Source organism: Trachinotus anak, unplaced genomic scaffold (assembly GCF_046630095.1).
Source record: "Trachinotus anak isolate AG129_WGS33_773 ecotype Australia unplaced genomic scaffold, CSIRO_AGI_Tana_v1 ptg000019l, whole genome shotgun sequence".
Classification (NCBI taxonomy): domain Eukaryota; kingdom Metazoa; phylum Chordata; class Actinopteri; order Carangiformes; family Carangidae; genus Trachinotus; species Trachinotus anak.
Genome location: NW_027273870.1, coordinates 14529385 through 14553809, shown reverse-complemented (window position 1 = coordinate 14553809; position 24425 = coordinate 14529385). Strand labels below are relative to the sequence as shown.

The following is a 24425-nucleotide window of genomic DNA, read 5'->3' as shown; positions in this document are numbered from 1 at the left end:
TATCCCACAGTGGATTAATCAATCTGCCAAAGGTATTGATCATCATCATATCTGCAGCAGGCAGCGGTTAGGTTGTTTATTTAAACATTCAGAGCTAAATACCCAGAACTACATATAACGCAGCTGTTTACTCGTCAGTCTCCCCTGAGGTCGAGTCTACAGACAGAGTTTCAACATACAGCAGACTTCAGAGACAAAAATTCACATTCAGAGATGATCCAGATCTGAGCCCAGAATCTGAACCATGTCATAGAAATAAACAGATGATAAACTAACTGTCTATCTGTACTTTATAATGTTACACTTTATAGAATGACCATTCTATCCTCTGGCTTTTATTATGAAATATTTAGCTTTCCTTCCCTGTTACATGACAACTTTTCTCGATTCTTCAATTCAACAAGGAAAAAAAAAGGGAATTTACAAACAGCAAATTACATTTTTTAATTCTGACGATAAAAACAGATGTTTTTATTATTTTTTGTTTTTATGTTTTTGGTTTAAAACAAAAAAAGCAAACTGCCTGAATGTTGACTAATTAAGAGGTTAATAAAAGACCATGGTCAGTCCTTGATGAGTAAGTGGAATATTTGCCTTTAAAATTGATAAACTTATTCTATCAAACACAGTCATGAACTTAAAGAAAACAATAGGCTCAGTTTTGTCTCTTTCTCTTTTTTCTTGTTTCTATCAGGTCAAAAAGTCAAATATGACACATCTGTTCCAGAGGAAAACAAACTTTTATTGAACTGAAAATAGTTCATATCCAGTCTGACAGCTCTTCTCATAACATAGCAGTATATTTCTGTCTGCCAAGCTTAGCTGCTTCTTAAAACAGTTTCATATAACAGCTCTGGGGGGGTTAAATGCTGCAATCTTCAACTGAGGCCAAAGCATTGTGGGTACTGACTGAGCTGCCTAAGTAACACTTCATGGTAAGAGGTATGGATAATCCTGGATCTGAGCCGAGAAACAAACAACAGTGAACAACAGCACCTCACGAGTCAGTCCAAAAACAAAGAAAGATTTAAAGTCACAGAGACACATTAACTCTGTACAACCTCTTAGATCAGTGTCTCATGCCAGACCAAATTAACCTCATCTACTAAAGTCTTCAGACTCTTCACTGTGGCTCCAGACTGAGGTCAGCTGCTTACTGTTTACTTGAATTATCACTGAGATGAGTCCAGAGTCTGACTAGGTGACTAGACAGTTTGTAGAGACACACACCTGTATATCAGTTCCCACAGTTCACCTGCAGGTCAGGACAGAGACCATAAAGTCCTGTGGACTCTCTCTGTAGACCTCTGAGATCAATCTGTGGTGAGACAGAGATCAGGACTAAAAGCTCTGAGTGTTCCCAGGAGAACAGTGGAACAAGAACTGGAACCAGGATTCTTCTAGAGCTGGGACCAGGTAAGAAGGACCTGGCTCAGGGAGGAGGTCCTGAGTCTGAATGCTGACTGATGAATAAAGCCAAAAACAGAGAGGTCCACAGACCTGAGTCTGGAGCCACTGTTCACCTTTCAGCTTCACAGTGATCTGAAGCAAACAGGCAAGACTGGAGAGTGGTCAGGACCAGTCTCTGACTGTCCCTGAGGGCCCAGACAAGTCCAGATTAAGACCCCATAGACCATCTGTACAGAGACCTGAAGAGTACAGTTCACAGAGACTTCTTGTCCAGAGGATCTGACAGGACTGAGATACTGGAAGAAGCTGGAAATGCTGGTGAAGGAGTTTCCTACAAAAACTCGATTCAGGGTCTGAGAAGTTTTGTTTATGAGAAATTTCAGTTTTTGATTTTTAATAAATTTGCATAGATTTCTAAAAACATGGATCTTTGGGAGCAGACTGATGGACCATTTAAATGTACCACAGGTAGAAGTGAAGGATCTGAAGAAGCCATGTTTCTTGATGACACCAATAAACACGTCAGGGTCAGTAGAGTCCAGCCTGACCTGCTGTCAGTCACCAGAACTGGAGACCCTGTTCAGGGTTCACTTCACCTCATGTGTCATAAATGAGAACCAGAAACAGAAAAAGACTCAAGCACTGATGCACACTTGTATCACCACGGTAACCCTCTGATCTTGCAAACATACAGGTCATTCAGAAAGTGTCAGACTTTTTGTCACATTTTGCAAATAAATTGTTAATTCTAAGTCAGACAATGTGCAACAGCAAGGCAGGCCCTTTAACGGTGAATGTTCCTGACTGACTGACTGATCATATGTCCACCACTGGTCAGCTGAATGCCATGTGACTGGACTGGGCATTGATGCCATTGGAGGCTTAGATTTACACCTCCTTATAGGGAGTCTACTGAGCTGCTCTGGTTACTCAGCTAATCTGAACCTGCAGGGAAGCGGAAAAGAGCTTCCAGTTCACTAAATTGCCTTTTTCACTGTTCAGAAAACCTGCAAATAACCACTAATATCAGGCTTTTGTCAGCAATGGAAAAGGAAATGATTGACAGCTCAAAATGACTCTGTAGTAGACGCAGGTATTTATCTGCTCCGGCTCCAATTGATGTAAACACAACACCCTGGTGAACACATTAACTGTCATCCCTTTTCCTGCTGTAATGTTTTTCAGAGAGCACAGACACTGTAAAAACACTGTCACCTGCCCAGCATAGTGCTGTTAAACCAGAAGAACTGTGGCTACACTGAGCTTGGGGATGACAGAGCAGAGCTGCAGCCCTGAAATCAGTTTAAAAGACACAATCACCTCTCACATGAAGGCTCCGACACTGACAGAAACACCAACCCCTGGATGTGAAGTGACAGATTGGTTTTACCAGCCCCATCCATATACATGCTCACTTTGGTGGAAAAAGGGTACAAGCCTCGCCTCTATTACAGAAAACAAACAACTTTGATCACATTTATCATTATTACTAAAGGAGGCAGAGGAATAACTAAAGATAAGACATACTGAGCGCAGAGAGCAGGAGAGAGGGAGGGACACAGAGAAGTCATCACTAACTGCTAAAGAAAGCGATAACATGTAAACAACAGAAACGCCAGCAATAGGAAATGGGACAATATGCCTCTTGCAGCACAGCAATGAAAGAAATAAAGGTTAGAGGGCTTTTAATTTGAAACGTTAAAGGAAGTGTTGAGTTTGTATTAACATGTTATACGGTAACTTTAAATGACAAGCAGGAGCAGATAAAAATGAGGCTTTATACTAAAATCCAGCTGTGGGCAGTTCTACATATCAAACAGAGGGAGTTAGACACAAAGACCTGCCTTTAATAAATGTCTGTGATGTTCTGGAGTTGAGGTGAGCCTAAACTGTGGTGGATCCAGACAGAGGCTGTGCTCTCTGTGAGAGACATAATAACAAAGATATTGTGTCTCTTCTAACTTACTCTCTGATCATTTTACAGTGAATACAGCTGAAGTCACTCCACAAGTTGTGTTTTGTGATTTTGTCAGACAACATCATGGTCATAAAATCAGAATTTTAACAGCTGCTTGAAGTGACTGCTGGTTGACATATCATCTTAATGGACCACGGTTCAGTCACTGTTTCAAACTGGTTCCGTTGTCATGACAACAGAAATGGAAAAAACATTTATTGTGAATTCAGCTGTATTAAAATACGGTGAGCACAGAGAGGAGAGATGAGGACATGATGATGTCATGTGTTCACAGCTTTTAGGCGACAGTTTTCAATACGCCCTCAGTTTCATACATTGACCATATGCGGTCCAGACCGTGTACTAGGTTTTGACCTAGTCTTGTTTAATCACTACTTCAAATCCACTCACCCTGCTCCTACACACCTGCCTCACTGAGCAGGTGTGTGAAGTGTCCCTCTGTTCTGAAACACGACTGTGAAAGCGTAAAAATAAAATACTGAAATATGGTGATTCATACTGGAGTGTGTTGTAAAACACTTTCTTTTTCTATACTATATGACTTTATCTTGTTATATGATGAAAAGCTCATTCATTATAGTGAGACCAAGTGATTACAGCATGAGGAACATCTTACTGTATCTTGATATTATGTGGTTCAGTTTTTGTCCTGGTGGCAGAAACTTTGAAAATAAACTCACAGGTTATTTATTCATTTTTTCTATGTATATGTTTTTACATTTACTTTCTAGTTTCTTTTCTCATTAGTTCTGGGGAATGGGGAGTTCTACACCTTTACCATGAAGTGTTAGCAGTGATCTTCGGCTCAGAGGAAAGCATTTATTTCTAATGTACAGCCGAGGAGTGGTCTTGTAACCACACCAGGGTTTAGTTTATATGAAGCACAATGTCATGTATCAGATACATAGTCATGCAGTATCTACTTAATGCTCGAGCTTAAAGGGGAACAGCTGTCAGGGACCACATCTGTCTGCAGCTCTGCACACAGGAAATGTTGAGTTTATCGCTGCAGAGTTCAGCATAACTTTGTCTAACATCATTTGTCAGTTCAGCCCCCCTCACAGATAGACGGACCAGTAGACCACATTGAAGAAGAGGAAGGAGAAAGGGAAGAGTGCTCTTGCATAGAGATCAATGCGTTTGGCAGCAGCAGGTATGACGGGCTTGGGTGGTGGGGGTTTCTTGTTGGCTTTGTTTTGGGACTTGAGGGCCCCCATCACCTCCACCGGTTTACCGTAACAGTCAAAATTGGACAGCTCGAAGTCTCGAGGTAAAGAGCCCACGATGCTGAAGTCGTTGGATCGAAGGTCCGACTTGGAGGTGCAGACCTTCTTACAGCGAGTTTCAACCACCTGCTGATAGACAGAGGCACTGCTGTTTAAACCAGAGCTGGTGGATTCAGGTCAGTCCAGTCAGAGCATTCATCTTTAATGAGTCAATAATCTGATGATGAGGAGGAGGAGGCTTCCTAGCAACACAACAAGATGAAGCTTCAGGAGACCATTTGTTGAAATGACTGAAATTTGACATATAAATAATCAATGTTCTATTCTGACATCTTCTCTGATCTCTGCTGGTGCCTCATTAATGTTCTCATGGTCGTTCTACTCTGAAACATCTAAACCAAACATAAGCTCACTGGTTTATTGTAATCATCAGAAGCCCATCTTGTAGGATGAATCAGAATTAGATTTACTGTCACTCCCATAGTATGGACTTGAATACACAGGAGCGAGATATCGTTCTCTGGTCAAGGGGGATATAACATAAAAGTTAAAACAAAAATAAATAAAACATCAAAGAGAAACATATTGACAACATGACAGGCATTAAAAAAGAAACAAAAAAAAACTAACTAAAAAAACAAATCATATTCAAATTCAACACATTTATGTGTCTATAAAAGTTGTTGTTGTGTACCTGCAGAGTGTTGACATGTATGGGTGTCCCACCAGTCCCATTCACTGTGTTGTTGGTTTTATCTGAAGGCTTCTTCCCTTCTTTCTCTTTTAGGGCTTTCTCCTTGGTGGCCATTTTGGTTTTCTCCTCCTCAATCAGTTTGGGGCTATTCAGTATCACCTGGGGGTGAGAGAGAGAGAGACAGCGCGAGACAGAGAGAGAGAGAGAGAGAGAGAGGGAGAGAGAGAGAGTCCTGGGCTAACTACTTTTCATGGACCTTGATGGAAAATGTCATGAGGTCAAGGAAAAATTTGAAGGAGAGGTCATAACGACTTAGGAAACACAGAGAGAATCCGGCTGAACTTTCACTAGACTCTTTTTTTTAAACTAACTTTATTTATGACAAATAAACCATTTTTTTCTTTCCTTCCCACCAAAACAAAGATGATGAAATGCTGAAATTAGATAACATTAAAGGAGTAGAAGGAAGGAAGTAGGGAGTAGAGAAACTTGAGCCACTAAAATAATAATTAAATAAAAGAACTAAGCAAGAGGTCAGAATAAATTATACTCACACACAGGTAGAGTTTCCTGATATGGGCACTTTTGACAATTTTATACATTTGTTAAGTGGAGAAAATTAATGTCTAGTGTTTTAAACAATAGGAGGGGATTTTGAAATTACATTTATGTATATAGTATTTTGTTATGATAATATTGTTACTATAAATCTGGACAGATTTAAAGAGAATAAATCTATATTTATGGATTTGGAGCACAGACAAGTATTTCCATAAGTGTTGGATCATGTCGCAAACATAAAATAGATGCTCTATTGTTTCTGTTTATGTGGGCCTGCCGGGGTTAAAACTACAGTGGTGCACCTCTTTAAATCTCACTGCAGAAAGGAAATGAGAGACGGCATTTTCACCTTTCCTTTCATAAAGGAAGGTCCAGTGTTTCCTCTGTTTTAGGAGTTAAGATAGGAAGCACTAAAGCTCCTTTCCTCAGCTCTTATCATGAATGCTGCTCAGACACTATGGCCCACTTCACAAAGTTTGAACCTTTAGAAGAAAAAAAGAGTTTTTCGACCACAGCCATGATCTCATATAACTTTTGACTCTTCATGTTTGGACTTTTGTTTATTTCCTGTTTTATCTTGGAATCACTTACCTTGTCATTTTACTTCCTGCCTTTATCTCATTTACCCTCCATTGTGATTGTCTGCCCCGCTCTAATGTGTTACACCTGAGTCTTGTTACCTGCCTCCCCTGTATGTATTTAATTCTCTGGGCTCTATCTTACACCCTACGCTTGTTTATTAGCAAATACACTGAGCACCCATGGGTGTGCTTAAATGAGGTGAGGTCAGTAGCAGTGTTTGCTCATTGTTGTCTTGAGGTAGCAGTGTCATTGCCAAAATTTGTCCTCAGTTTTATAACCAACCAAAGATTTATCTCCAAAGATTTCACCTGTTTTTTAAAGGGTATGTGAGGTGACCCCCTGGTTGGTTCTTTGTATGTCATGTTCAAAAAACTCCCATGAATAATGAGGAGACTCAGTAGAACCCATTAGAACCATGAAGCAGAGATTGGACATGCTTTGAATGCTCCACACTCTTCAGACTGTGACTATTAGACTGAGCCCTCTGTTGTCCCTCAGTCCTCATCCCTCCATTTGTTTGGAGTGTCCTCTGCATCTCATGCTCCTTGTGCTGTGGTCCAGAGGCCAGATTCATAAATGATACGTACACACTCTACATCATTTCCCTCACATGAATCAGTATTTATGAACAGATTGTGAGACTGTGATCACTTCATCATTCTTCTGACCATGTGATCAAATGGGTTTTTAGAGAAGACAAATTAAAGAGACAGTGAAGTGAAAATAAAGAGGAGACACAGAATTGAACAACTAAACAACAACAACTTGATTATTGTCTGTTTACACAGAAAAAACTATTTGATAATTCATAAACAGAAATAATTGTGTTTGTGCTCATTGTTTAATATTATAACCTATAATAATATTATTTATACTATTTGAATATTTACTAATTACAGTTTGACTCCTGTCTGGAGGCTGATGAAGACGTCTCTGCTCCTGACAGATGAAGTTCAGAGTAAAACAGGACTTTACAGTTGGAGTTATTGAACTGAAGTTTACTGATAAGCAACTGTTTGTAATCCCACCAACAATCAGTGAAGTTGGGTTTAATAATAATAATAATACTATATATAATGAACAAGAAAGACAATACAGTAAGACAAATCATTAGTCACATGTTTAAAAGGTTTTAAAGGGTTAAAAGGTTTGTTGTCGTTCTTTTCTGTGTCTGATAACTTATTGCACAGACAGTGTTTTTGTCTGCAGACTGATGGATGAAAGTGTCTTCATCCATTTATGGATATTTGTGGGAGTGAAAATGAGGCTCATGCATATCAGTCTAATTTCTCAATGAGTGAGAATAATAAAACAGAATCATGTGAACGTAGCACAGCTTTATAATCCTGACCTGAAGAATGAGTGCGAATGTTTCTGGTTTTGTGTGTTCACATAGTTTCAGTCATGAATCTACACAGAGGATTATGGATCTGGTCCCTGGTCTCCTCCTGCTCCCTGTGTGTTTTAGTTATTGTAAGTTCCTCAGTTCTGAATTTCATCTTTAGACTTTGGATTCTCAGTCACACTTTACTGGATCTATTTGTTCATCCAGATGAAACTTTTCTTTGCTTAATAAATCACAGTTTTTGTTGAGTCATGTATAGAGTCCTGTATTCACCTTCTTTATTCTGGGACATTTCTAAGCATATATTTTTTCTATAATTATCTTTTCCTGTATGTGTCATGGAAATAAGTGTTGTGGGGTTTTATTGTTATTAAGTTGTTTTCACTATTTGTTGTTGTGCAGCACTTTGTTAACAGTTGCTGATGTTGAACGCTCAGTTTCACTGCTCATCATCTGATGTGTGGCCACACCTCCTTCTATGAGGTTTCATCCATCCATCATGTTTAAACCTCAGTTGCATATAAACTGTCTGATCGGCTATTTCTCACACTGATGACTCATATTCAACAATAAGACTATTTATAAGACCATGATCAGGATTTGGAGCTGCCACTGCTGGTCACTGGACTGCCCCACTGTGGATTTGTGTGTGTGTGCGCGTGTGTGTGTGTGTAAGAACTGACCTGCACCACAGCGTATTCCACCAGCGACGAAAAACCAAATAATAGACAGGCAATGAGCCAGATGTCGATGGCCTTCACATAGGAAACCTTTGGTAGCTCTGACGCCAGTGACATACTCTCACTGGACAGAGAGAGCACTGATAAAATACCTGGGAACACACACACGTTAACACATCACTGTTACCACATGTGAATGTCTATCTGCAGAGGAAAATGTGTTGCTGAGGCTGTGGGACAACATTAAGACCACACTTCAGTCCAAACTAGTTTAATATGGAGGTCTTAATGATATCACCTACATGTCAGTAAATGAAAACACACAAAACCCATGGTCACATTTTATGTTGTTTTGTTTATGTGTATTTGATACAACAGCTAATAGACAAGTGAGCTTCAGAGACAGTACCCTGCTGCCATCACAAGAGGGCAGGAAGTTACATGATGAACAAATAGGCATTTAGGAACAGAAAGCTGTCAGAAGTCAGATATAAGAAGAGATACCCCTTCACACTGTATCGTCCATCTTTAGCTTTAAGTGGTCAAACACTGTTTGTCCTGTACTGGCGTCACTGTTTGAACTTTACTGTGAAAAAAGAGTTTGACACTTGAAGACTTGTCTGACATTCATCTGCTGAAAATGATGTTTCACTGAAATGACATACATTTACATATCTATAGTGTCTGATAAATCAATACATGATGACATGATGCATCTTAAAATATGTTTTTTAATTTATATTTTTATTTATATATATTTATATCAAAAAGTGAATTAAACAATATCACACGAGAGGGAGTGATGTTGCACTGAATATCAGCACGGCTGTGATTCGGTCTTACGTACAGGCTCTTCTCTCATTTGTCAAGATTGGCAGGGAATATATGTTTGAGATGCAAAGTTTGGCATCAATGATTTCGAATATTCTATCCACACTACTTTTAGATGTCTAAGATAAAATATGTAAATGTAAATATGTACACTGTCATTAACACTATCTAACAATGGTAAGAAATCTACTACTATCAGTTTTGCTGAGTTTACTATAATAACAATATAGCTCACAATATTATCTTATTAGCTATTAGCAGTTGCTTGCTAGCTTTAATTCTTTGCTAGTGTAGGTTAAATATTATAATGATGCTCATCATCATTTTAGTTATTCACTTGCTTTTGTATGTAACAGGTTTTTATGTTAGTAATTTAAATATCAACAATAATTATGTTGAAATAATTTTTTTTAAACAAATCTCTCTTTGATCTTGGTCCATCAGCTTGAAATTAATTGGCAATAATCAAACTGTTCTTAAATGTCTTATTTAACATTTATGTTGCAGGTAAAGTCAGAGAAACATCAACATTTGAACCAAGTTTTTATAGATCAAAAAGACTTGTGAAGCAAGATGGCTCCAGGGGTTTCTTTCCCCAGAAGGTGGGGTTATCTTCTCAGGGCTGTGAGGGAAGATATCCCATAACAATATTTTATATTTAGTTTAATAATGCCAAGGTTGTAGTCTGTTATGACTTAATTACCCTTTAAATGTGTTCACTTAAGCACACTTCTTATGTACATACTATATTGATATTCAAAATATACATAAAAGAAAGAAAGACAGAAAATAGACATTGCTCTGAAGGGGGGAATCTTACCCCAGTTTACCCTGTCTGTGCTACTCACCCAGTGGCACCCTAGCAGCTGAAGCATCAGGGTTTATCCAGAATGACAACCAGGATAAAACCACAATCAGCAGGGTTGGAGCATAGACTCCCATCATATAGAAACCAACCTGCCGGCGCAGGGTGAAGATCACCTCTACACAGGTGTAGTATCCTGGAAACAAAGACGCAGAAAACAGCATTAAACTATCCAGAAACTGAAGTAATGAGGACAGAAGTGAATGACATGTTCTGTATTTCCTACAATTTATTTCATGACAGTAAAACTTTGTTTGCTCTTCATCTATCTCAGAGTAGAGTATATATTGTCATTAAAGATTGTGGCTCGTCTGTGCCTCAGTTGCTTTAACTGTGCAGTATTTCAATTTACATATATTTACATATATGTACATATTTTATATATTTATGCACATTATCTGGTAAAACGGTAACATGCTTGTACATCAGCACACAAGTGCAAAGATTTCCTTTGATCAGTCATACAATAAAAACATAAGATGCATATGAGACAATGTGGGCTGGGACACGCACTGAGCATTTTATTAGGAACACCTGTACACCTGTTTAATTATGTAATTATCCTGTCAGCCAATCATGTGGCAGCAGCAGATCCAGGTGAGGAGCTTCGGTTCATGAGTTAAAGTTTCTGTAAACCAGATTTTAAACAACAACACAGCAGTAAACAACTGTTCTCTATGTAAAGATATAGTGGAGTCATGGCGTCCAGACATCCAGACCACACCTCCTCTGTGTGTGTAGTAATGTGAGTTTCTCTGTTTTGGTAAATGGTCTGAGAAAGTGGGATGTTTGTGCATTTGAGTCCCTCCTGTTATACCGTTGGCCTTCCCCACATTTAAACACACAGGCTCCGCCAACATGTGATCCAACAGTGCAGCACGCAGCATCCAGGTGATGTATAGGTAGTATATGTATAGTATATATGTATATATGTGTAGGTTAATCTGGCCTCCATTTATCAATATGAAATTTAAATGTGTTGGTTCATTGAACACAGAATTAGTGACTGCATATTTCTACTTTGGTTGATCACATGGCTGGGAAGTTAACAAGTAACAGGGAATCTGCATAAAGTGTAGCATAACAGTTTAAGAGGAGTGGCAGTACTGAAGCTTTATAGTTATTTGATGATGACTGACCTGTTCCTTGGTAGTACTTTGTGCAGTTACCATATTTGATGTCCTCCTGTTTGATGTCAAACTGAGGCAGAGCGATCTCGTCCATCTGAACTGGGTCAGACTGCCACATGAACACCAGGTCACTGGTGGTGTAGCCAACTGAAACACAAAAAACACTATTAATAATCTGTGACACCATCAACAGCTTAGCTACTTACACAGTATTAGACACATTTGTCCAAAATGCTCTAAGATGTTTGATGTTGATGTTTTCAATTTATATTTTTAAAACTTTTCTATATTACCGTCTATGACCCTCTGGTGAAGATTGAAGTTAACATGATGATTTTACATAAAAAAGACATATGACAAGTAAAATAATCAGTCAACATCATGACTGAGTATTTTCACCTTGAACTGCAGTGAACCAATGAACGAATGACAATCCCACAGCAACAGATTCAGACAGCCAGGGATTCATATGTCATATGACCTAAGGAACCAATCTTGTCAACTAGTGGGGACAGGGGGCGGGGCTAAATAGATATGAAACCATGTCAGTACAGAGAGCCAGAGTTAGCATTAGCACAACCACTAACACTGTGTCAGCCACTGCCAGTTACAGGCTAACAAACAACATAAACATATAAAAGATGCTAGCTATGCTAACCGTTCTGCTACGTCTGCTAGTCTCTGATTCTGGTCTCAACAGACTCCTTATCTGAGTCTGGATCCGACTGAGGCTCCAACATGTGTCTGAGTCTCTCTGATGTTTCCTCCTCTAACCATCTTGATACTCGCTGCTCTTTCACCAGGAGAGCTGGAGCAAGCAGGTGGTGGGCGGGGTACAAGGCCTGATCAAGGTTTCTCAATCAGACAATCAGAGTAGATGAGCTTCAGACCCAACATGAAAACATGTTAAACTAATTATGAATCAAAGCTGAGGATTTTTTCAGAGTTCAAAACACATCTGGAGGAAGTTTAATATCTTTATGGAAGAGTTTATTTTAATGCCTGAAAATTAAAGTATCTGAATTGTTTCTGATCTCTAACTGCACTATGGAGCAATGTTTTTTCAAGTGGGTCACATTTTGTTTGTATGTGAGAAATAACTAGTGTTTTTTTCACTGTCATATTTTCAGATGAATGAACTGGTCATGACATAACTGAGAGATACTGAAGAGCAGGTTTTTGAGGGTGGTGAGGTAGAGGATGATGGTGAAAAGCTGTGTGTGTGTGTGTGTGTGTGTGTGTGTACTCACAGCTCTCCAGCTGCATCTTACACAGCTGTGTGTCCATTGGGAAGAGTGTGAGATCCAAAGGACAAGACAGCGTCACTGACAGCCTAAAAACACACACACACACACACACACACACACACACACACACACACACACACATTGATTACTGTTTTCCTGAGGGGAACCATCAGACAGATAATCAAATTTAGTGAAAATTATTATTTTAATTTATTTGTACATTTTTGTTATTTCTTTATATTATTTCCCATAAACTCTAAATGTTCTAAGTGAACCTTCCCATCATCCTTCAGTTTGTTCTGCATGGAAACAAACAGCCCATGGCTCTCTGAGATCTCTGAGGCTTGGCAGTCTGTGAGCTACTGCAGTGTCAGCATGCTGAAATGTTCACAGTGAACGTTTCTCATGTTTATGATCTGGTAGCATATGAGTATGTTAACATTAACATATTAACAGATCATATTAACAGTCATTGATTTAAAGTTATTTTTTGCCTTTAACCCTAGAATACTAACGTTAAAATTAGTAACACCATCACTAACGTCGGGTGAAAATCACCTGAACGCATGCCTCTTGAAAAAACCATAGATGGGAGGAGGGAAACAAACATACCAATAATGACATCAATGAGCAGCCTGAAGCTACCCAAGGACAGCAGCAACACAATGAAAATCACATGACAAGAATCGTGTGGGTGAAAATCACCCGGCGTTAGTGTTCTAGGGTTCATTTGACAGACAGGGAGAGGGGGGACAGAGGGGGGCAGATATGCACTAAAGGGCTACAGTTGGAGGTGGAGCTGATGACAAGTGAGGGGTGGATCTGACCTGCTCTGTACTCTATCCTGATTGTCCTAATACATACCCTGCTTTATGGTCTATTTTCCTCTAAATGGGAGCATAATTTTAAAAAATGATCATGTTGTATTGAAGAGGAGTTGAAACTAGAAACTCAAAGACTCATAAGTAAACTCATTAACTCATAAAGAAAATGTTTACTGAGGTAATAATTCAAGTGAGAAGTAGAGACATTTTCACATAGACTTCAATGCAATCAGACTTCTTTTTACAACCAGTGCAGTTGCCCCCTGATGGCCATTAGATAGAATGCAGGTTTTAGACACTTCAGCATTGGCTTCACTTTTCAGACCCAGAGTCTACATCCAGTTTTATAAACAGTGTATGGCTATAGCATCTGAGCCACCAGGCACCACACAATCATTCATTTAGCAGGTAAATATAAAGTCTGGTCACTTGATGAAAAGTTAAAAGAATGTGTGATAAATATCCACTGGTCAGATATTTCACTCTGGACCCACTGACAAACTAACACTGACGAGGATGCTTTCATCAAAATAATCATGACAGATGAAGCAATGATGGTCAGGGTCTCTGTTTTTCAGAGAGGAGTGGATGCTGGATACTGATAAAAAAAAAAAAGGTGTTGAAAAACGTGAGTACCTCATACTGATCAAGACATCTCCGTTCCTAAAGATGAAGAGCAGAATGTTGTCCTGTGTGACATCGTGAAAGTTTGCGTTTTTCTCATTAGCAAAGAAAAGATCTGGTTTCCATAAACACTGGAACATGTTGGGGTCGACAGTCAGTGCATCACTCTTAAAGTCAGTAGGAAGTCGTAGGCGAGGGTCATTCCACCTCTGACGGAGAAATATATTCACTCTGTAGTCCTGTAGAGACAGACAGTGACTTATTATTCTCCTACTAACTCTAGAGTTAGTGCTAATATTGCCAACATTAAAGGTTCATACAGTATAAAGGTTGATAACAGGTCTTGCTAACATATATCGGTTAAAGTTGAAGTCACATTGTCAAAACTCCTCACAGCCAGTGACACAGAGTCTATGTGGACCAAACTGTGAATCATTTTTCATTGCTTTTCACTCAAAATGCTTTCAATGATCTTTTCTCATTTCTGCAGTTACCATATTCAAATATATAGAAAATCTGACTATTTACAATAGAATTAAACGATAATCATTCCAAGCGCAGCTAATGTAATTTTCAACTGAAAGCCTACCAAGGTGTCCTCGTTACCAAACAGGCAAAAGTGGATGGCTTAAGAATGTTTTTTTTGGAAACATGGACCATGGAAGACAGGGAAGAAGAGTGGCAGGGAGAGGGAGAGTGAATAGAGGACAAAGGAGAGGAAGTCTGAGAGCAGTGGTCTCTGATGAGATAAGGGCCACAATTATTGACAATGCAGTAAACCATGGTCTCTCTTCGAGAGGTTGCAACCAAATCTGCAGGGTTCAACAGTCGCATCAACAGTAAGAAAATGCTGACAAAACAACAGGTGAGATCCCTCAACGATAAGTGAACTACATATTACAGTGCAATACAGTTTACATTTGCACATGCACTGACATGTTGAAATATATTAATTACCTTGTGTTTTACTGTGGGATCCAAAGGTTGCCTCCCACAGGAGGGAGGAGCAGAATATTTTCAGATGAGCAGGGAATTGCAATGAAGCTGCAGGAAATTTGGGAAGAGCTTATTTTGAGACATGTATGAAGTGTTCTGGTGGTTTGAGTGAGTTTTGGAGGTGAGATTAACTATTTGGCCAAGATGCATGTTGGTAATCAGACTGTATGAAGAGTTCTGACAAAGTGGCTTCAGTATTGACCGATTCTTGTTAGCAACTTTAAAAAACTGTAATACTGTGAAAGTATCAAAGTGTTCAGTCCACAGAGAAATGCACACAGGCAGTATTCAGAAAATGAGCCTTAAAATGAGCTATCAGGACTTCTGTAACTTTGTGATGTCACAACAAAGCCGTTACTGCCCTCAACCCTGACCCAAGCCCCACCCACTGGAATTACCATCCAACCTTGCAGGATTTGATTTCTCTGAGTGTTTTTACCTGAAATCTGCTATATTTTTATTGGATGTCTTAGAAAACAGTCAGCCAATCAGAAGAGAGGCTCAGAGCCTCTCTTCTGATTGGTTTGAGCTGTTCTTGCTAGAGCTCCAGAGAGAAGCCTGAGGGAGGAGATGTAAAACTACAGTGAGTCGGTTTTTGGTTCTTAAACCCACAAATATATCTTCTTAGAGATATCAACACCTAAGATAAAACAAAGAAGTTAAAATATGGACCTTTAATGTTACCATGTTATGTTAGAACCACTGTGAAATTCATTATTTTAAACTAAAGGAAATTTTAAAAGAGGACATTAAGTGTGTTCGTGGTGTGTGTGTGTCACCATAGTGGTCTCCTGGATGGACCCAAAACTGTTAATGAAGATGTTCACCCTGGACTCAACTGGGATACCTGAAACACACACACACACACACACACACACACACACACACACACAATATGACACTAGATTATTCTATTCCAAATAAAACAGGAACATCATTTGTCCCTCGGTAAGTTTGACTGGCAGCATTAGCTTCCATCCTTCCATCCATCCATTAGCTCAGTGGCCAGCAATAATATCTGGCCCACCTCCTTTTTAGCAACTTTGCCAAAAAAAAAAATTCTTTTTTATAGCTATTTCTGGAATCCTTTAGTTCAAACAATTGTAAGCTTTTATTGTGAAAATTTCTAACAGGAAATTCCAAAGGTTCTATTGCTTGCGTGACAGACCTCTGAAATACTGGACGTATGATGTGTGAATGAATATGAAAAAAATAACACCAGTTCAGAGAATCAGTCAAACATAGGCTGTAATATGTGACTATGGAACACATGTGAACAGTAACAAAGTAAATGTTAGTTGCATACAATCCATAACTTTCTTAAGTTAGTCTTTGATTATGTTCTGGCCCACTCTCCAATGCATTAGAAACTAATTGGCCTAAGGTCAAACTTACTTGCGGATGCCAGCAAAAGCTGTTAGTTATCATCTAAACAAATTTAACCTTTTATAAATGTGACCTGCTGAAAGGTGAAGGTTATCCTTCGATGTAAAAAACTCTGATTGTCAAAGAACACACAGGTATACCAGCTGGTGCTGTGTGGCCACCGGCCTCTGAAGACAAAATGTTGTCACAGTTTGCAGCCTTACCTTGAAAGTTGGGCCTTATCCTCGGGTCATAACTGACCATTAGACGATTTAGGATGTTGGAGGTGGAGTTAGCTGGAACCTGGGCCAAATCTTCTGGAGACAACTGGCTGTTTAATGTGACATTAATGGAAACAGAGGGGGATAATTAACATGCAAATGTAGAATACTGAAAATTTAGGATTTTTATATGTATATATATATATATATATATATATATATATATATATATATATGATACGTGTGAGATTACTGCAGGTAATCTTTCAGATTCTGAAACCATTGTAGTTTTACTTTTATCGGTGAAAAAAACATGACAAAGACAAAGTGACATAGTAGAACATTGTGACAAGGAAACCATAGGCAGACACAAGGTTGAATTATGTTTGGTGTGTTGTGGGTTGTGTGTGTTCATATGTGTATGGTGAGATGTTGAAAAAATAATTATAATTATAATTATAAGGTTACACCAATAATCTAATAAATAATGAATAACACACAAATAATAATAATATTAGAATGTAATAATAACAACAACAATAATAATAATAATAATAATACTCATCGTCATTATGATAATGATCATATTTATGTAGTAAAGGTGGGAAGGGCCTCACCAGGCATGTAGCTCAAGTTGAACAGGTATCTGTAAATTACTGACTGTTTCCTGTCACTCCGATGGAAGTAGAATGGACGAAGGAGAATAGGAACTATATAACTACGATATTATAGCATCATAACTTATTCTCAGCATCATTAAAGTAATAAAACAATCACATTATATTATTTGTTATATTCATGTAGATACAGTTGAAAAGCAGACTGTACTAAAAGCAGGGTACCGATCTCCAGCGCCATTGTTACTATAATAACAGTCATGGCTCAGGATGGGGGTCAGGTGCTATGCGTGAAGACAGTTTGTGATTTGTGATATTGGGCTATAAAAAAGTTGACTTGACTCATCAGTCTTGAAAATCTGAAAGTGTGTGTGTGTGTTTCCATTAATTATAGGGGTAAGTGTGTTAACAGGGCAGATTTCTGGCTCAGATTTTCTATCAATTGTTACTGTAGCACAACACAAAAACAAACAACACAATGTGCTTATTGTTCTGTGCAAAGGAAATTCTGCCTTTTGAAATTTAAACCATTTAATGACTTTCTGGAGGGAACTGATTGTGCTGCTGAGCCCCAGAGAGGTGACACTCTGACCCACAGATAAAGGCTGCTCTGTATTATAACAGAGTGATGTGTGTTAAAGAGCCACTGGTTGTGAATGCAGCTCTGTCAGAGACAGCTGCTGTGGCCTACTGACATGTGCTACAGCTGTATTGAAAGTGCTTTGGTTATTGAAATTATGGCCGAGACAGGTGACGTTACACTGACTTCATGCAGTGGTTGTGAGTGTGCAGTGAACTGAGTTGTGTACAGGCTGAGCGTCGTATTCCTGAACTCCTGGGGTCACATGGTCATGTCTAATGGAGGCGGAGTCAGGCTTGATTCCACATCCATGGATCATTTTAACAGGAGCAGTAAAGAGTAGTGACAGTGCAGCTGCTGACATCACAGATCTGAGCACACGGTCACCACAGAGCAGCTGCAGCTGTGCTTCCAGCTGTGTGTGCTCAGAGCTTGGCCTTTTTTAGTAATAAGCAGTAAATGTGTCATGTCCAGTGTCACGTCATCTCTCCTCTCTGCAGCATCCTTTTTTGAAAAGTGCTGAACGTTTGAAGAATATGTGCTTCTTTCTTTTTACTTACATTTTAAAACCATTTTTAAGAGGTGTCCAACTTTTGCGCACACCTATATGTGTAGTTTTATTTCGATTTCTTTGTTGTTGTTATTTTAGGTCTATATCTTGTTTTTATCTATTTTTCTTGAAGCATTCATTTATATATTAATAATAATTAGTATTTTTTTTTAAATATTTGCTTTGCTTATCATCATCAGTATTAAGTCCTGACTCCTTGCAGGAGCTGACTAACTACTGACCTGACAGTACCTCTTTGGTTTTGCCAGAAGTGACAGTGCTGAATGAGTATTGAACTTTATTGATTGATTGGCTGTTCCATCCATTTTTCAACCCTGTCAAATTTTTAAGTTATTATGAAGCTATGAATTACACTTCAGTGCAGTGTTATAGACAGAGAGGACACTCACACTCACAGAAACAGTTCACTGGTCCTTTGAACATGAGCATAAACCTGGAAACAGGTCAAACGTGTAATAATGAGAGTGGAGCTGTTCATTGATAAATGTGATGAATATGATTCATTCTTCACTGATGTTGATGTCAAGCTGATTTAGCCTCAGTGTCATTGTGCATAAAGAACAAGGTGAAATTTGCATGTGTGAAATAATATCTGGATCATGTGGTGTAACAGAACAGTGACACTCTGAGAGACTACAGTGTATTTACTTACGAGGGACAGACAACTTGTTTTCCTTTTTTCCCCTTCTTTGTGGATTTTCCCTCTTTGGTTGTGGTCATTTGACAACAACACAGCAGCAACAGCAGCAAGATCACCGTCCTGAGTCCAGCAGCCATGGTGCCTGGAACAAGTCAGATACTGACAAATACTGCTCAGCACAAACCAATAACAACCTGAAGAAAGTTACAAACTTACAGATGTCCCTGGAGATTTAGTGACATTTAAAACCTCAATCAAACATCAGCCAGACACAAAACCAACCAGTCCGCCAACCGGTCCTCCAAACTAGTTTTCTAACCAGTCCTCTAACCAGTCCTCCAACTAGTCCTCCAATCAGTCCTTTAACCTAAACAACATCAACCCTCTGATACGTCCCATAGGAGTATCTCCTGAAATAGCACCCCTACAGTGGCAAGTGTACTGGACCTTGGTTGTCATGGTTACAGTAATAAACAGGTGGGCTGTCCTGTGAGTGGTGTACCTACCTTTGTCACCATGGTTACTATAATAAAGGTCATGACTTAGTTACGTTTAGGAAAAGATGGTGATTTTGGTTAAAACAAGTATTTCGTCAACATTCGATGATCTTTGTTGTCATAGTTATAATAATAACAACAAATGGTCATGATTAATAGAAACAACATAAACTGCTACTTTCAGATGGGAATCTAACACCACCTTCCTATGTCTCCTGTGTTTTCTTGACTAGTCCATCCACCCAAACCTCCTCCTGACATGGATTTTGTCGCTCTATATACTACGTCACCACACCTTTCCCTTTGCTTATGTCATGATTACAACGACCACTAGATGTCATCTATGGGTCATAATAACCTGCTGCACAAATGCACTCGTTTTTTTACTGGCGGACAATCCCTGGAAATGTCAATGGCCTGAGAATGTGTGAACCTAATGGCCAATTACTGATCCCTGTTGTTTGTATAGGGTACAGGAAACAGGAGAGAACAGCCAGCAGTAACAAAAGCCAAATACCAGAACCCGTAAACTGACAATGACAATTATGTGTTGGACTATTTTTTAACTCAGCACAGTAACTTCCAGAGCCAAGAAACACATTCAGTCCCATTCACTCACACACACTCACACATACTCAATATACAGTAAACACTCATCTAATTCTGTCACCTTGCAGCTTCAAGGTAGTTGGTATCTTTCAGCATGAATGCCACAGAGTGTGTTAGAAGGTGAACACTAGAGGGCAGGCAGCCTGATTTCAGTTTCAACTCAGACTGGAAATTGGTGCTTACATTTACCAAAATTATTGATGACAGCTAATAGATTTCATTTCAACAGAGTTCTCACATATTATTCAGTTCTGTATTAGAAATTCTAATCATCACATTATCACATATCACTATTATTCTTTTCAAACCTGATAACATGCTCTATCTATCTGTCTATCTGTCTGTCTGTCTGTCTGTCTGTCTGTCTGTCTGTCTATCTAAACTGAGCACAAAAAGTAAGGAAATTTGTGTTGGGTAGATTATTTCTTTGTTGTTGATTTATTGCCTCTTGGCAATAAATCTTATACCGTTGGAAAGCCTGTTTATTTCCCTTTAAAATGGTGCCACATTTGTAAGGAACATGAATTTGTGGGATGAGCAGCAGAGCTGAGTATGTGGGTTGTGCCCATGAAAGATCTGCCAAATCTTCTCTGCCAATGCCAAACAGCTTTTTTTTTTGCTCTTGCTATTGACTCTTCTGATACCCCCAGGTGCCTGATTGGCACCTAACTGTCAGCACCTGTGAGCATGGGCCCGGCTACAGTGGTCAGTTGGTGTCTGCTCCATGAATCGGCATACCACGTTTGACTGATCTGGATAGGGCCCATGCGATAGGACAACTTCAATCTGGTGTTCCGCAAAACCAAGTTGCAGCATTATTTGGAGTGATAGTACCATCTGCAAACTGTAGGCCAAGTTCCATATAATGGGCGATGTCAGAGACAGGCCGCGAAGTGGCAGAAGAAGACAGCACCCCAAGAAGACCGTTTCTTCATCTTGTTAGCACTTAGGAACCATATGCAGTCTTCTACAGATTTGCAGTCAAGGTTTGCAGGACGATATGCCCAGTGGCTCTCTGCCCAGACAATCTGGAACAGACTGCACACAGCCAATCTCTGGTTTCATAGGGCTGCCAGGAGGCCTGCCATGACTGCCCATCACCATCAGGCCCGTTTACACTGGTGTCGGCAATATGTGCACTGAAACCTGAACATGTGGAGGAACATTATGTTCAGCGATGAGTCTAGGTTCTGCCTAAGGCACTTGGATCGTAGGGTGAAAGAGTAGAGAAGACGCAGAGAACTCTTTGGTGATTGCTGCACCTTTTGTTGGAGGCAGTGTGATGGTGTGGGGCAGCATCTACCTCACTGGAAAAATTAGGCTTGTCATCATTGGAGGTGATCTCAATGCAGAGAGATATCAAGATGAAATTCTGCAACCAGTGGCAATCCCATATCTCCACAGTCTGGGACCAAACTCTATCCTCCAAGATTACAATGCTCGCTCTCACAGAGCAGGGTTTATCAAAGACTACTTCCAAAATTTGGGAGTGGAGAGGATGGAATGGCCTGCCAGCAGTCCTGACCTCAACCCCATTGAACGCTTGTGGGATCAGCTTGGGCATGCTGTTCGTGCAAGAGTGACCAACATAACCACGTTGGCTGACTTGTGACAAATGCTGGTTGAAGAATGGGATGCCATCCCACAGCAGTGTGTGACCAGGCTGGTGACCAGCATAATGAGGAGGTGCCAGGCTGCTGTGGCTGTGTATGGTTCTTCCACACGCTACTCAAGCTCCTGTTTGTTAAATGAATAAATTGTTAAATTGCCAATATGTCTTGTTTATTCAGACTTCAATCATCCAATCTACCAAACAACACCGGTATAAGATTTATTGCCAAGAAGCATTGTTAAAACAAAGAAATAATCTACCAAACACAAATTTTCTTACTTTTTGTGCTTAGTTTATATAAATACTCACACACACACACACACAAACACATATAGTTTTTGACAGTTTTTGACTGTTTCACCTCTGCAGAGTATATATCAACAGTCAGGGTGTATGTACAGTTCCCCCACTATTGATTTAAACAGCACTGGAGAGGTTATGTAACCATATAATTAACCAGATCTAGTCAGAGTCAGCTAAATGATGAGTTTAATGACTGGGTCCCTTTAGTTGAACCTGATATGGTTTGTTCCTGATATACACTGACTTTTCTGTCCCTCTGTCTTACTCATATTTTCTCTAAAATGAGTCTCATGTTTGATTCAATTTAATTAATTAGGTCATCTACATCAAAGAGATAATGGAGAATAAAATACTATCTTATATTTTCTCATTTTCTCACCTCTTTATTGATATATGCATTTAATGTTCCTCAGTGGAAAGTAATTTACTTCCATAAGAACTAGACTACCTGGATAAATAATATATTTTAGTTATATTATAGACTCTGGCTAAACTCCCTCTAATTATACATATAACTCATATAAATACATACACACACACACACACACACACACACGCATACACACACACAGTGTAAGTATGAACTTTCATCTATCATTCGCGCCTGCCCAACCATCATCTGCACCTGCTCCAATACCATCCACACCTGCCCCAACATCAGCCACACCTGCCCCGCCATCAGCCACACCTGCACCCCAATCAGCCACATCTGCCCCACCATCAGCCACACCTGCCCCACCATCAGCAACATCAGCCACACCTGCCCCGCCATCAGCCACACCTGCCCCGCCATCAGCCACACCTGCCCCACCATCAGCAACATCAGCCACACCTGCCCCACCATCTGCAACATCAGCCACACCTGCCCAACTATCAGCCACACCACTTCCCTAGAGCAGGCTATTGTTGACTTCCCTGCTATGCATGAGCAGACAACAGCACGGATAACTGATGACCTTAATGTGCAGTACTGTGGTTTGGCCTGTGTCTGGGCTCAGGTGTTTGCCAGCAAATACCTGTTCTATCTGTGCTGTGATATCAAGATAAAACATATTTTAACATCCTTATGGTGTGAACCAAAGTAGGGTTATGTCGTGAGGTTGCATTTTTATCCCTCTATTTGTGCTGTTACATTTAATGTTGATTAGACTTTGGATTAGGTTTTATACTTTTGGAAAAGAAACCCGGAAGTTATGCTTTCACTCTCAGGATTTACACCATAGGTTTGGTCTCTGTGAGGCTCAACCTACGTTGAAACAGCTTCAGTCTCGTCTTTTTGTCCTCTGAGGGACCTATAGCACCCTGCACAACTGTTTCCTGCTGTCAGTGTCTTAATATTTGTGTAACAGTAAATTAACAATATGATTGTGTTATCTATTTTCTATATACTTTATAATATTATGAAATATACAGTAGGATTCACCCAACCCTTGCCCTCTATATTTCTGTGCAGCCTGTTAGCCCAGCTAGCCTGAAGGAGGTTAAGTTAGCTCATGCAGAGTCATAGTGAGAGAAACTACTGAGAGAGGGAGATGGAAAGTGGCAGAGGGGGGTAAAGTGTGTGGGGTGGGGGGGTGGATACTGCGGCGTTGGACTACACTGTCAAGATGCAATGACACAGCTCGCTGAAGCTCTCTCTCTCTCTCTCTCTGTCTCACACACACACACACTGCGCTCTCCATCTGATTGCAGGACAACTGTAACTCATGTAATATTTTCCTTGCACAGGTTTTGTTCTCTCCAACACATACATGCACACAAGAACAGGACAGCACTAGAACCTCAGGCTTATAACATTGTCCTCCGGTCTAGACTCTCTCTCTGATTTCCTCTCTTTCCCTCTCTTACACACATGCACACACAGACACACACACACACACATGCACGCTGTACCCTACGACTGCAGAAAACAGTAAAAGGCAGAGACATTGCATATTCCATTGAGTCTTACCTCTGGTTGGTTGGATTATCAGTTCTGTTGCATTACAGGGATTCAGTGGTTAGTCACTAAGACGCTGTTCTGGCTACAGCCGTACTGTATGTCCTTTCTCCCTTTCTCTCTCTCTCTCTCCCTCCCTCCCTCTCTCTCTCTGTCTGCCGTGCTGTCCTGTGTGTGTTCCTTTATCTGCACTCCTCTTGTGTCCTATTCTGAGTTCCTCTCTGCCTGCCTGGGGGGAAGTCGCACACTAATGTTATTGACTCACAGCTTCTTAAAACAAGCACTGAAATTTCTTCATTATTTAATTTTACAGAGTATAGCAGAGGTGATAGGACGAAGAATAAAACAACCTTATAGTTCTGTTCCCGGGCTACAGAAGGAGACAGAACTAGGAGAAATTAAAAGACTTGATATTTCATCTTTACCACAAAACAAATACACCCCTTCCTCAGTGCTCCTTCAGAAGCTCTGCCCCTCC

At 39.8% G+C, this 24425-nt stretch overlaps 1 protein-coding gene across 2 annotated transcripts; it reads right to left on the bottom strand.

The window, feature by feature from the left end:
* On the bottom strand, positions 1-24153 carry LOC139636995 (glycine receptor subunit beta-like). Of its 2 annotated transcripts, none has more exons than XM_071505455.1 (11): positions 23960-24153; positions 19000-19129; positions 16583-16689; positions 15773-15840; positions 14010-14236; positions 12553-12635; positions 11312-11449; positions 10156-10308; positions 8480-8628; positions 5309-5467; positions 1-4740 (listed from the first exon to the last, which is right to left on the bottom strand). In XM_071505455.1, exons 2-11 carry the CDS (start codon positions 19122-19124, stop codon positions 4447-4449), a joined length of 1503 nt encoding a protein of 500 aa, XP_071361556.1. In that variant the 5' UTR covers positions 19125-19129; positions 23960-24153; the 3' UTR covers positions 1-4446. The 2 variants fall into 2 exon arrangements, with proteins under 2 accessions (XP_071361556.1, XP_071361555.1); XM_071505454.1 differs by having other exon boundaries at positions 1-4743; positions 23960-24151.
* Positions 24154-24425: the final 272 nt, after the last annotated feature.

Coding starts and splice junctions, on each gene's coding strand:
- LOC139636995 (XM_071505454.1), bottom strand. CDS start 19,124: ATGGCTGCTGGACTCAGGACGGTGATCTTGCTGCTGTTGCTGCTGTGT. Junction 8,629..10,155: donor AGCTGCTAGGGTGCCACTGG/GTGAGTAGCACA, acceptor GTGTGTTCCCAG/GTATTTTATCAGTGCTCTCT. Junction 4,744..5,308: donor TACATGTCAACACTCTGCAG/GTACACAACAAC, acceptor TCTGTCTATCAG/CAGGTGGTTGAAACTCGCTG.